Source organism: Pseudophryne corroboree, chromosome 8 (genome assembly GCF_028390025.1).
Source record: "Pseudophryne corroboree isolate aPseCor3 chromosome 8, aPseCor3.hap2, whole genome shotgun sequence".
Lineage (NCBI taxonomy): Eukaryota > Metazoa > Chordata > Amphibia > Anura > Myobatrachidae > Pseudophryne > Pseudophryne corroboree.
The window spans coordinates 54,972,092-54,986,298 of NC_086451.1; the positions used below are offsets into that span (position 1 = coordinate 54,972,092).

General features: G+C 44.9%; 1 protein-coding gene across 3 annotated transcripts in view; it reads left to right on the forward strand.

Moving 5' to 3' along the window:
- Positions 1-14,207, forward strand: part of LOC134948437 (uncharacterized) — a 261,952-nt gene that overhangs the window by 98,735 nt on the left and 149,010 nt on the right. Inside the window, exons 1-3 of one of the 3 annotated variants that reach the window (XM_063936398.1) lie at positions 8,604-8,689; positions 9,768-9,820; positions 11,140-13,517. In XM_063936398.1, the coding sequence (XP_063792468.1) occupies positions 9,775-9,820; positions 11,140-13,517 (2,424 nt within the window). In that variant the 5' untranslated portion in view covers positions 8,604-8,689; positions 9,768-9,774. Of the gene's footprint in view, positions 1-8,603; positions 8,690-9,767; positions 9,821-11,139; positions 13,518-14,207 lie in introns of those variants that run through there. The other 2 variants (XM_063936399.1, XM_063936400.1) reach the window with 2 other exon arrangements.

Below are 14,207 nucleotides of genomic sequence, written 5' to 3' on the forward strand. Positions count from 1 at the left end.
AGCAATAGTCTGCTGAGAAGCAGGAGCACCCAGCTTGTTGGGTGCATACAGGATAAACAGCGAGTCAGATTTTCTGACTCCAGCCGTCCTGGAAACATATATTTTCAGGGCCCTGACTACGTCCAGCAACTTGGAATCCTCCAAGTCCCTAGTAGCCGCAGGCACCATAATAGGCTGGTTTAAGTGAAATGCTGAAACCACCTTAGGGAGAAATTGAGGACGAGTCCTCAATTCTGCCCTGTCCGTATGAAAAATTAGGTAAGGGCTTTTATAGGATAAAGCCGCCAATTCTGAGACACGCCTGGCTGAGGCCAGGGCTAACAGCATTACCACTTTCCATGTGAGATATTTTAAGTCCACAGTGGTGAGTGGTTCAAACCAATGTGATTTTAGGAACCCCAAAACTACATTGAGATCCCAAGGTGCCAAAGGAGGCACAAAAGGAGGCTGTATATGCAGTACCCCCTTGACAAACGTCTGAACTTCAGGAACTGAAGCTAGTTCTTTTTGGAAGAATATTGACAGGGCCGAAATTTGAACCTTAATGGACCCTAATTTTAGGCCCATAGACAGTCCTGTTTGCAGGAAATGCAGGAAACGACCCAGTTGAAATTCCTCTGTAGGGGCCTTCCTGGCCTCACACCACGCAACATATTTACGCCAAATACGGTGATAATGTTGCACAGTTACATCCTTCCTGGCTTTGATCAGGGTAGGGATGACTTCATCCGGAATGCTTTTTTCCTTCAGGATCCGGCGTTCAACCGCCATGCCGTCAAACGCAGCCGCGGTAAGTCTTGGAACAGACATGGTCCCTGCTGGAGCAGGTCCTTTCTTAGAGGTAGAGGCCACGGGTCTTCCGTGAGCATCTCTTGAAGTTCCGGGTACCAAGTCCTTCTTGGCCAATCCGGAGCCACGAGTATAGTCCTTACTCCTCTCCTTCTTATGATTCTCAGTACCTTGGGTATGAGAGGCAGAGGAGGGAACACATACACTGACTGGCACACCCACGGTGTTACCAGAGCGTCCACAGCTATTGCCTGAGGGTCCCTTGACCTGGCGCAATATCTGTCCAGTTTTTTGTTGAGGCGGGACGCCATCATGTCCACCTTTGGTTTTTCCCAACGGTTCACAATCATGTGGAAGACTTCTGGGTGAAGTCCCCACTCCCCCGGGTGGAGATCGTGTCTGCTGAGGAAGTCTGCTTCCCAGTTGTCCACTCCCGAAATGAACACTGCTGACAGTGCTATCACATGATTTTCAGCCCAGCGAAGAATCCTTGCAACTTCCGTCATTGCCCTCCTGCTTCTTGTGCCGCCCTGTCTGTTTACGTGGGCGACTGCGGTGATGTTGTCCGACTGGATCAGCACCGGCTGACCCTGAAGCAGAGGCCTTGCCTGACTTAGGGCATTGTAAATGGCCCTTAGTTCCAGGATATTTATGTGAAGTGACGTTTCCATGCTTGACCACAAGCCCTGGAAATTTCTTCCCTGTGTGACTGCTCCCCAGCCTCTCAGGCTGGCATCCGTGGTCACCAGGACCCAGTCCTGAATGCCGAATCTGCGGCCCTCTAGAAGATGAGCACTCTGCAACCACCACAGGAGAGACACCCTTGTCCTTGGAGACAGGGTTATCCGCTGATGCATTTGAAGATGCGATCCGGACCATTTGTCCAGCAGATCCCACTGAAAAGTTCTTGCGTGGAATCTACCGAATGGAATCGCTTCGTAAGAAGCCACCATTTTTCCCAGGACCCTTGTGCATTGATGCACTGACACCTGGCCTGGTTTTAGGAGGTTCCTGACTAGGTCGGATAACTCCCTGGCTTTCTCCTCCGGGAGAAACACCTTTTTCTGTACTGTGTCCAGAATCATCCCTAGGATCAGCAGACGTGTCGTCGGAATCAGCTGCGATTTTGGAATATTTAGAATCCATCCGTGCTGTCGTAGTACTATTTGAGATAGTGCTACTCCGACCTCTAACTGTTCTCTGGACCTTGCCCTTATCAGGAGATCGTCCAAGTAAGGGATAATTAAGACGCCTTTTCTTCGAAGAAGAATCATCATTTCGGCCATTACCTTGGTAAAGACCCGGGGTGCCGTGGACAATCCAAACGGCAGCGTCTGAAACTGATAGTGACAGTTCTGTACCACAAACCTGAGGTACCCTTGGTGAGAAGGGTAAATTGGGACATGGAGGTAAGCATCCTTGATGTCCAGAGACACCATATAGTCCCCTTCTTCCAGGTTCGCTATCACTGCTCTGAGTGATTCCATCTTGAATTTGAACCTTTGTATGTAAGTGTTCAAGGATTTCAGATTTAAAATAGGTCTCACCGAGCCGTCCGGCTTCGGTACCACAAACAGCGTGGAATAATACCCCTTTCCCTGTTGTAGGAGGGGTACCTTGATTATCACCTGCTGGGAATACAGCTTGTGAATGGCTTCCAATACCGCCTCCCTGTCGGGGGGAGACGTTGGTAAAGCAGACTTCAGGAACCGGCGAGGGGGAGACGTCTCGAATTCCAATTTGTACCCCTGAGATACTACCTGCAGGATCCAGGGGTCCACTTGCGAGTGAGCCCACTGCGCGCTGAAATTCTTGAGACGGGCCCCCACCGTGCCTGAGTCCGCTTGTAAGGCCCCAGCGTCATGCTGAGGACTTGGCAGAAGCGGGGGAGGGCTTCTGTTCCTGGGAAGAGGCTGTCTGCTGCAGTCTTTTTCCCCTTCCTCTGCCCCGGGGCAGATACGAGTGGCCTTTTGCCCGCTTGCCCTTATGGGGACGAAAGGACTGAGCCTGAAAAGACGGTGTCTTTTTCTGCTGAGAGGTGACCTGGGGTAAAAAGGTGGATTTCCCAGCCGTTGCCGTGGCCACCAGGTCCGATAGACCGACCCCAAATAACTCCTCCCCTTTATACGGCAATACTTCCATATGCCGTTTGGAATCCGCATCACCTGACCACTGTCGCGTCCATAACCCTCTTCTGGCAGAAATGGACAGCGCACTTACTCTTGATGCCAGAGTGCAAATATCCCTCTGTGCATCTCTCATATATAGAAATGCATCCTTTAAATGCTCTATAGTCAATAATATATTGTCCCTGTCCAGGGTATCAATATTTTCAGTCAGGGAATCCGACCAAGCCACCCCAGCACTGCACATCCAGGCTGAGGCGATTGCTGGTCACAGTATAATACCAGTATGTGTGTATATACTTTTTAGGATATTTTCCAGCTTCCTATCAGCTGGTTCCTTGAGGGCGGCCGTATCAGGAGACGGTAACGCCACTTGTTTTGATAAGCGTGTGAGCGCCTTATCTACCCTAGGGGGTGTTTCCCAACGCGCCCTAACCTCTGGCGGGAAAGGGTATAATGCCAATAATTTTTTAGAAATTAGCAGTTTTTTTATCGGGGGAAACCCACGCTTCATCACACACCTCATTTAATTCATCTGATTCAGGAAAAACTACGGGTAGTTTTTTCACACCCCACATAATACCCTTTTTTGTGGTACTTGTAGTATCAGAAATGTTCAAAACCTCCTTCATTGCCGTGATCATGTAACGTGTGGCCCTACTGGAAAATACGTTTGTTTCCTCACCGTCGACACTGGAGTCAGTGTCTGGGTCTGTGTCGACCACCTGAGGTAACGGGCACTTTAGAGCCCCTGACGGTGTTTGAGACGCCTGTACAGGCATTAACTGATTTGCCGGCTGTCTCATGTCGTCAACAGTCTTTTGTAAAGTGCTGACACTATCACGTAATTCCTTCCATAAGACCATCCAGTCAGGTGTCGACTCCCTAGGGGGTGACATCACTAATACAGGCAATTGCTCCGCCTCCATACCATTTTCCTCCTCATACATGTCGACACAACGTACCGACACACAGCACACACACAGGGAATGCTCTGATAGAGGACAGGACCCCACTAGCCCTTTGGGGAGACAGAGGGAGAGTTTGCCAGCACACACCAGAGCGCTATATATATATACAGGGATAACCTTATATAAGTGTTTTTCCCTTATATAGCTGCTGTATAGATTTATCTGCCAAATTAGTGCCCCCCCTCTCTTGTTTTACCCTGTTTCTGTAGTGCAGGACTGCAGGGGAGAGTCAGGGAGCTTCCCTCCAACGGAGCTGTGAGGAAAAATGGCGCCAGTGTGCTGAGGAGATAGGCTCCGCCCCCTTCTCGGCGGCCGTTCTCCCGCTTTTTTATGAAAAAACAGGCATGAGTTAAATGCATCCATATAGCCCAGGAGCTATATGTGATGCATTTTTTGCCCCCTAAGGTGTTTATATTGCGTCTCAGGGCGCCCCCACCCAGCGCCCTGCACCCTCAGTGACCGGAGTGTGAAGTGTGCTGAGAGCAATGGCGCGCTACCTTATTGAAGACAGGACGTCTTCTGCTGCCGATTTTTCCGGACCTCTTCTGCTCTTCTGGCTCTGTAAGGGGGACGGCGGCGCGGCTCTGGGACCCATCCATGGCTGGGCCTGTGATCGTCCCTCTGGAGCTAATGTCCAGTAGCCTAAGAAGCCCAATCCACTCTGCACACAGGTGAGTTCGCTTCTTCTCCCCTTAGTCCCTCGATGCAGTGAGCCTGTTGCCAGCAGGTCTCACTGAAAATAAAAAACCTAAAACTAAACTTTTTTCTAAGCAGCTCAGGAGAGCCACCTAGACTGCACCCTTCTCGTTCGGGCACAAAAATCTAACTGAGGCTTGGAGGAGGGTCATAGGGGGAGGAGCCAGTGCACACCAGGTAGTCTTAAAGCTTTTACTTTTGTGCCCAGTCTCCTGCGGAGCCGCTATTCCCCATGGTCCTTTCGGAGTCCCCAGCATCCACTAGGACGTCAGAGAAATGACCATTAGGAGCTGATTGGCTTAGTAAATAGACCTCTTGGTACCAATGCACTCAGATTGGGAAAGGAGGGTACAGGGTACATTCAGAGTACTTACAAAAATACAAGGGGATACTTTGTATAATTTAAATTCATTTTGTATGGTGCCTACATTGGCGTTTATATAATGGGTGCAATGGGTGCGGTGCACACGGGCCCCTGGGTCCAGGGGGGGGCCACACTGCACCCATTTTAACACTTACCTTTCCGGAGTCCAGCGCCTGGACCTGCAATCGCGGTGAAAATGGCCGCCACGCATTCGCGGAATCCAAACTGGTCTCCGGATCATGGCGGGCGCCATGTTACATTTACTATATCTATCTATCTATCTATCTATCTATCTATCTATCTATCTATCTATCTATATCTATATATATATCTATATATATATATATATGTTGAGTAACCCTGCGCTACAGTTTGATAAGCTACATATGCCTGCCTAGATGTACAATGTAGTGATGTTCTAGTACCAATGATTCATGTCAGTAACGTAAGAGGACCACACCTTTTTTCTTTAATAGAGATGACAGCATGAGATTCGAGCATTGCAGCCATTCATAATGTGTGTTTTAAATCCTATCCATCAAGTTCCATTAATTGTAAAGTTATTAAGGTAATTATTATTATGGCTAGTTAAAGGATTAAGTCTCATTAGGGTTTAGCATTTCTAATTTACAGAAAGCTAAGACAAGTTAATAAGGTTTAAGTAGTTACATTATTTTATTAAACCTGTTAGTGAAGTGTATTTATAAATCCTACAATGTAACTAGCATCAACGGTTTGGTAGGCAGTCATGTTGTTGACTGTTACAATGTCAACAGTCAAAAGTCGATACCATAATGACGATATGGGTAAAATGTTGACACATGAAATGTTCACAGTTAAAATGTTGATAATAGAATTGTTAGGATCAGGCTTTAAATTGGGTGTTGACATTATCTACCAGTCAACACTGTGGCTGTTGACATTTTGAACATGTGGAAAATTTGACTGTGGACATAATGTACTTGTCTCCATGATCAGTGGTTCTCAAACTCAGTCCTCAGGACCTCAAACAGCTCACAATTTCCAGGTCACCCGGCAGAAGCAGAGGTGTAGTCATTACTCACTGACAGGGTCAGACTGGCCCACAGGGGTACCAGGGAAACCACCGGTGGGCCCCACTGCTTGAGGACCCAATCCTTCCTCTAGGGATCAGGTTCAAGACTGTGCACTTGTATTATACATGGTAGATATGTTGCATTACACTGCACTAAGCTATTGTGTATTTCAAGCCTCAGTGGAGGCTGGCCACACCCCTAAGTAGGGCCCCCTATCACTGCATTCCCCCGGTGGGCCCATCATGCCCCAGTCCGACACTGCTCACTGACACATTTCCCAGGTCACCCATCAGGAGCACAGGTGTAGTCATTACTCACTGACACATTTCCCAGGTCACCCGGCAGGAGCACAGGTGTAGTCATTACTCATTGACACATTTCCCAGGTCACCCGGCAGGAGCACAGGTGTAGTCATTACTGACTGACACATTTCCAAGGTCACCAGGCAGGTGCACAGGTGTAGTCCTTACTCATTGACACATTTCCCAGGTCACCCGGCAGGAGCACAGGTGTAGTCATTAGTCACTGACACATTTCCCAGGTCACCCGGCAGGAGCACAGGTGTAGTCATTACTGACTGACACATTTCCAAGGTCACCAGGCAGGTGCACAGGTGTAGTCATTACTCACTGACACATTTCCCAGGTTACAGAGCAGGGGCACAGGTGTAGTCATTACTCACTAACACATTTCCAAGGTCACCTGGCAGGTGCACAGATGTCGTCATTACTCACTGATACATTTCTTAGATCACCCAGCAGGAGTGCAGGTGTAGTCATTACATCACTGACACATTTTAAAAGATCCAGAGCTGGAGATAATTATTTCACTTGCAATTTTGTGAGGACACCTGGAAAACGAAAACGTGAACTGTTTGGGGTTCTGGGGATCCAGTTTGAGAACCTAAAGTCTACGTTATAGTATCTAAAAAATAGGGGCAGGGGTTCAGTATGTTTGGCCGGCAGACGGGATGCCAGTGATCACAATCCCAGTGGACTGGATCCCGATCTTTGAAATTCTGTCAGAGGCAAGGTGAGTATCCCCTAACCCACCCTTCCTACAGCCTAACCCTAACCTCCCCCCTGGTGGTGCCTAAACCTAACACCCCCCCCCCCCCCCAGTGATGCCTAACCCTAACACCTTCCGCTCCCCTTCCTGGGTGCCACCTAAACCTAACGAACCACCCCGAGCCCTAACCCAGCTGCTATACTTACAGTTGGGATGTACTAGACCTTCACTGGCTCCCCTTCCCTTTCAGAATCCATTTCAAGCTTCACACACTTGCTTACAAAGCCCTCACCCACTCCTCTCCCATCTACATCTCTGATCTTATCTCGCTTTACACTCCCACCCGTCCTCTTCGCTCTGCTAATGCTCGCCGACTCTCCTGCCTACGGATTACTTCCTCCCACTCCTACCTCCAAGATTTTTCACGTGCTGCACCACTTCTCTGGAATTCCCTACCTCTCCCCCTCAGACTCTCCACCTCTCTACAAAACTTCAAACGGGCTCTCAAGACCCACTTCTTCACCAAACCCAGCCAAATCTCATCCTAAACCTCTGTTCCACGCTCTCTATGTACCCCATCTGTCTCACCCCTGTCTGTCTACCCCTCCCCTTTAGAATGTAAGCTCTCACGAGCAGGGCCCTCTTCCCTCATGTGCTTACCCTTTTCTTACTTTAATAATCTTCAGCTGCACCAAATCCAGCAGTCTTCTGCCACCTGATACTTATTCCAGTGTCATCTGCTGATGTAGCTATGTTTATTTACCCTGTACTTGTCCTATATTGTAGTCAACTGTAAGTTGCTGTTTTCCTGGTTGATTATTTGTTTATGTACTCTGTAATTGGGCGCTACGGAACCCTTGTGGCACCATATAAATAAAGGATAATAATAATAATAATAATGCCGGCTGTCAGGATTCCAGTGTCTGTCTCCTGATCCTTTCTGCATTTTTACGGCGTCGGTATTCCAACTGCCTGGATCCCCACAGCCGGTATCTTAACGGCATCCCAACAGCAGTTCTATATTGTGAACAGCTGCTGATATTGCAAATGAGTAAAATAGAAACATTTCTTGCCAGCTTGTCCATTTGGGATGGAGTTAATGTGCCGGCCATTTGAAGTGCAAAAATGTGCTTTCATTTGCAATGCTAAGTGTGTATACCCTGTTGAATAGTGCACAGTGTTGCACAGCTCATCATCCTTTAGCTGGGACTGGGGGAGGATGGATGACAATGGGAGACTGCTGTGGGAAGGAGAAGAGTGAGGTCACTGCTGGGCTGGAGGCCTGGGTGCACATCACGTGTCCAGTGTGGGGAGCAGCAGCAGGGCTGAGCCTTGCTGCCAGGAAGGAAATGTTACTAGCTGCAGAAACAAAGGCTTTGCGAGCGGGTGTACAGGACAAATCACTGCTTAATGACCACTGACATTTCACATCCTCGCCGTCACAAAATCCAATTACACACATGCAATGCAACGACACTTACATGCAGAGCCTAAAAATGCAGATTAGATCTCCCATCTGCTGGCCGATCAAGCAATACAATAAACCTGCCACCCCAGTCAGCATTGAGATCTTCCCCCTACGTCTAAACGATGCACACTTCCTGTCTGCACCATAACATTCAAACTTTACTGCCTATGATTTGCAGGAGCATCCAGATCAAAATAGGGTTGTGTTACCAGGTAATTTGCAGACTGTCATTTTGCATGTGATCTGTTAAGTGCAATGCATTACGTGAAATCCCAGGCTTAGAAAATAGAAGTGTTTTTTTCTTTCAAGATTAGAGATAACTAATCTGGTTCTTTTATGTTTATCCTATTCAGATGATGGCTCATGTTTTCCCTTTTTATGTTGTTTATTTACACTCTAATAGCTGAGTTCTTTGTAAGGTAGTAACTATTACTGGCATGCTTGATACATTTTTACTGAATTGTTTGTTGCAAGTAATAAAATATGATTGTAAATGGAATTGTTTTGAAGAATATTTGAGTTCAAACTGTAATCAAAAGTTGGAAGTGATCAAACTGTTGGCCAGATTGATCAAGCCTTGGAGAGTGATAAATAGCATTGGTGATAAAGTACCAGCCAATCAGCTTTTAACTGTCATTTTTCAAACACAGCCTGTAACATGGCAGTTAGGAGCTGATTGGCTGGCGCTTTGTCACTGTGCAAAGGCTTGATAAATATGGGCCACATACAAAAGCTGAGATGACTTAAATTCATTTTGTTTTAATCCTTAAATTATTATGGTTACTGCAAATGGAACCCCCCCCCCATCCCTCATTTGACATTGCTAAGGCCACAGAATAATGTATACATTATTCCCTTATTTTCATACTCTGTTTCTAATTCTTCTATTTCGCATGGAAATATATTTATTCTACAAAACGTTATTCCATTCTCCCAAATGCTGGATACATTGCAGAGTCCTATTGGCATAAGAAGCTTTGCAGAGTCAAAACAACCCAGTCTTTTGTTTTGCTGGAAATGTTACAGATTTATCTGCGGGCACATTGCAGAATCAGGACACAGTGGCACACCTCTACGCGGGCACAGCCAGAGATTAGCGGGAAATCTTCAAGAAACCTTACCACGGGCTAATTAGAAACACAGAAGAAGAAGAAAAATTAGTTGTCTTGTAAAACACTTCTAACAGAGTAAAAATACATCAGTGCTTTCATTACTGCCTTAGGGGAAATGTATTTTTAACGTTTAGGAGGCTGTCATTACATGTTCTAAGGAAATGTACCTTTCTTGTAGGGCAGATATGGAGGATGCATCTGTTGCTTCCTATGATGAATCCTCTTCTGAAGGTAATTCCTCGTAATGCCTATAAGGGCTGTTGACAAATTGTATTATACATCCCAGTCATGTTGGAGTGTATATGTTTTGATTCCTGTACATATTAAGAAGAGAAATGGGAGAGGACACAGAGGACTCGTACCGATTTGCTAAATGGAAATAATATAGGGGAGGGGGGTTAATACAGTTTTTGGAGCTGCTCTTCTGCAGCTTATGTATAGCTACGGTGCTGATTCAGTGTTTCCCACTGCTGTTCCCCAAATTGCCAGCACAGTTTGTGTTCATTTAAAAAGCCGCAGTTTTGACCATAAGTAAAGCACCAAATATCGCTATAAGAGAACCAGTGCGTGTCGGTCGCATATGCACGAGGTTTATGCTGGGCATGTACTTGTGTCTTACTTACACTCATGTTTAATAACCATTCATTTTATTTGCAACAGATTCAGAATCAACTTCCCGTCTTGTGTATGGCGGGAAAAAACAGGTTTGCTTAAAAACACACAAAAACACAATATGCCATTTGGGCAACGTAAAAAAATACTAGTCCCCATCAGCCTAGAATTTGCAAGCAGTTCTAGAGCAGTGGACTATAAAAGTCTGCGTGTGTTTGCAATTATGTGAACGTATCCTTGCTGTTCTTGGCCTAGGCTAAGTCACCCATGACCCTCTCAGTCTTTCTTACCATGACGCAAGTTGGTGCAACTGGAAGAATCGCACATCTGCATGAGCGCGTACACGTGTGCCCAATTTTGTGTATATGCACAAAATATATATGATATGCCAATTGGCATCAGGCTCTTCTACCTCTTAACTTGACACAACCCCTGTACACATTTATAATACCATTGAAATGCATGTAATACTTTCGTTTCCAGAGTGTAAACTGAAAACTGTGTGGGGAGGAGCGAGTTCAAAGTACCTGGGGGCCAAGATTACAAGGGGAACTTAACCTGCCCCCTTTTCCCCCATCCCACCAAGATGGCTGTTGCTGGCTGTAGATCTTCTCAACCACCTTCTCGGTAGACGGAATCATTAATAATGTATTATTCCCTTGAATGGTTCAAGCATGGACGTAAATCTGAAATGTACGGTTTACATTCTTCTACATGATAAAAGTATTCCTATGAGGACATTGCATGGCATATAAGTAGTTTTGCCTTCAGTACGTTTTTTTTTTCTCCATCGCGGAGGTGAGTTATTATTGTTTAGTCCTTTTTCTTAAGCTCATTATTAAATGTCTACTGATTTTTCACCTTCCCTCCACTTTGTCTCATGATTTCCTAAACCATTTAAGTGACGTAGCCTGATTTCTTCTTTTCCTATATTTTAGATAATAATCAGTCTATGAATGGAGAATCCATAGGCCTATCAGAAGATCTAGATACTAAAAGCCTTCTATCAGATCTTGTAAATGGGTCTGATTTGCCTCCATCAGTCGTGGAGAAGGTTGCAGCAAGTGACCAATTGAAACTGGAGGAGAACTTGGAGTCAGAAGACCTTATTAACAATAACAAAGGTGCATCTGAGCAAGTGTCTTTCGCAGACCAAAGACTTGTAACTTCAAGGGATGCTACAGCAATCAACGATCAACTATCCTTTGCAGACAACCATACGCAACTGTCTTTTATGCAATCTGAAGACATGGAATATAAAGAGATTCTTAATACAGTACATGACTCCGCTCACTGTTCGGATAGAAAGAGGGAACAAGATGGGGGAGAACTGTACAATGGGCAAACAAAACATGTTTTAGTAAATCACGCCATAAAAAGGGTCGCTGGGGATATAGAAGGTACTGGCACAATATCTCCAGATGAGAAGGACAATGAAGAGATCAGCATGGAGACAACAGTTTGGACAGAGATGCATGACCCCAGCAAAGAGGATTTGTTAAGTCTTAAGCAAAATCCAGAGGATCAAAAGGAATCCAACCAAGCTGAGTTTAGCTTATATGAAAAGCCTGAAGAAAAAGACTTCCTGAAATTAAAGAATTCTAAATATGAAGCTATATATCTCTCAGAGACGTTTGCTGAGCATAACAGTGAGTTGACTATTTCAAACAAAGCTTCGGTACCGAATGTTGGCACACCTATAAGGTCCCAGGATTTATTTGAAGATACTTGTAATAATTTATTCTCTGACATCTGTAATGAAACTATACATATTGCAAATAATTCAGATGTGAAAAATTCTGGCAAACACTTACAGGACAGTAAACGTAATGTTATGTCTGGTATGAATGAGACAGTACCTGGTGTAGGGCACCTTGGTTTGTTGGTAAACAGCACGACTTGTGAAACCGAAAAACCCATAAAATCTCGCTCCCTTGATTTCCAGTCGAAGCACGCTGATTTACCAAAATCCAACGGTACTAGAACAAGTAAGAGGAAAACGGAGCATCAACTCTTAAAAGGTGGAAGATCAGGGCTGCAATATGAAATCGATACCGATTCACATGAGCTGGAGTTTGTTGAAAAGGAGAACCTTTCTGAAAAAGAAGAAAGCAGCGAAGAAGACAACATAGATAATTCTCCTCATTACGGCGGCTCAAGAGACCGTCTCGATCACAGAAAAGAAAGGCATCAATATGTGTCGGACAAATTAGACCCCGATGTCCTACACCTTCTTGAAATGCATCTACGCAAACAGCAGCTGGTTGACATTAAGGAAGAAGGAGAAGAAGAACTGCTAGATGTGCACATTAACAAAGAGAAGTCCCGATCGGAATCGTTCAAGCTGTTGCGGAATATTCCTCCGGTGTTAGATATGGTTCTTGAAGAGCCTGAGCTGGAACATGCCGTAGAGCTGTTAGAAGAAGGCAGCAAAACCCCTTCAGATATAGATTCTGATGACAGCAGCAATATCTGTGCTATGGAAATGTGTCTAATGGAGTCTCTGCAACATGATTTATTGAGTAAAAGTAGCAAGATCGATAAGCATGAGATAGCTAGCATTCTCCAAACGGCGAGTCCTGAAATGTCTGGAGAAAACAAAAGCAAACAGAAGGCAGGCACACTGCATTATAAAGACAGCAACATTAAATGTGAAAGCAGTAAAACTACAGAAGCCGATACTTACATAGCACAAGCAAGAGAGCCAAGTGGTCCAGAGATGATAACGGCAATTTCTACAGTACAGGGAGACTTTGGCTCTGACTTTGGCTCAGAACATGCCGCACTGGGAAATGCCCTTGATAGTGGAGAGCAGACAGATTTTATTCTTTCTGATTCGGGGAGAGGGGCGCCTGATCCGTCTGTACCACTTGGTGACACAGTAGACTTTGTTAGTATGGGCCCACCAGGCCAGTCATGCCTATGTGTTGACTCTGTACCCTCCGACGTACATGAGAAGAGACTATCAAGTGTAGTGACCCATTCTACACACACAGGAACAACACTACATGGAAGTAAAGAAGATGCCTTTACTGGGTCTGAAACTACTTTTATAGAGTCTGTGAAAACTGAAAACACCTCAGGTTTATCATGCCCCACAGCTGCTGGAGACCTGAAACCGCATGATAACACTGAACCCTATTTGGAAACTAAAATACCATCTTTGGTCGATGGTTGTCAGAAAGCTCCTATCCATTGTCGAAGTGACAACGATGATTTTATAACTGGAAATTATTCTACTCCGCAACATGATGGCATAGCCAAAGCACTGGGAAGTGAAGAGATTAGCCTCACAGACCTCACCAAAGATCTACAGGTTAGATGCACTCTGAGATTACTGTAGCTGCAATAATCTGTATTCACTGTCAGGTGCCTACTAGAGGAAGATGGTCATTGCTTTTGGTATGTTAGAATGCTTAAACCCGCTGTTCTAGTATCTAGTAGTGAAAATATTATCGTTTTACGTGAATGAATATTTTGTACACTAGTTTTTTAACTGTGTAGTACAGTAGATATATAGTACAAAAAAAAACCAACATATGTGCTAATTTATATTACAATTGATCCACAATATACAATTAAATAGAATACAAATTCAATCAATGCTTCCGCGGGGATGGTTCCTGTAGGCAGAGGACCCAATAGAATGGTCGATATAACGTTTTCCCAGGAGGAGGCAAACTTTACCAATGATTAATGTTCATTGACAATGTTCATCACATTCATCAATTAAAAGGACATTTATTGATGAATATAGTGGACATTGTCAATGGGCAGTAATCTTTGGTAAAGTTTTATGCTCACCAGGTAAATGATATAGAGATATATATATATAATATATATATATATATATATATATATATATATATATATATATATATATATATATATATATAATTATTGTGTGTAATTATAAAATTGTAAGTTGATGTAAAGACCGATTCCCAAAATCTTTTGAATCACTGCGCCCTAGAGTCTCTTTTCACGGCACCTCTAGACCAAAAGT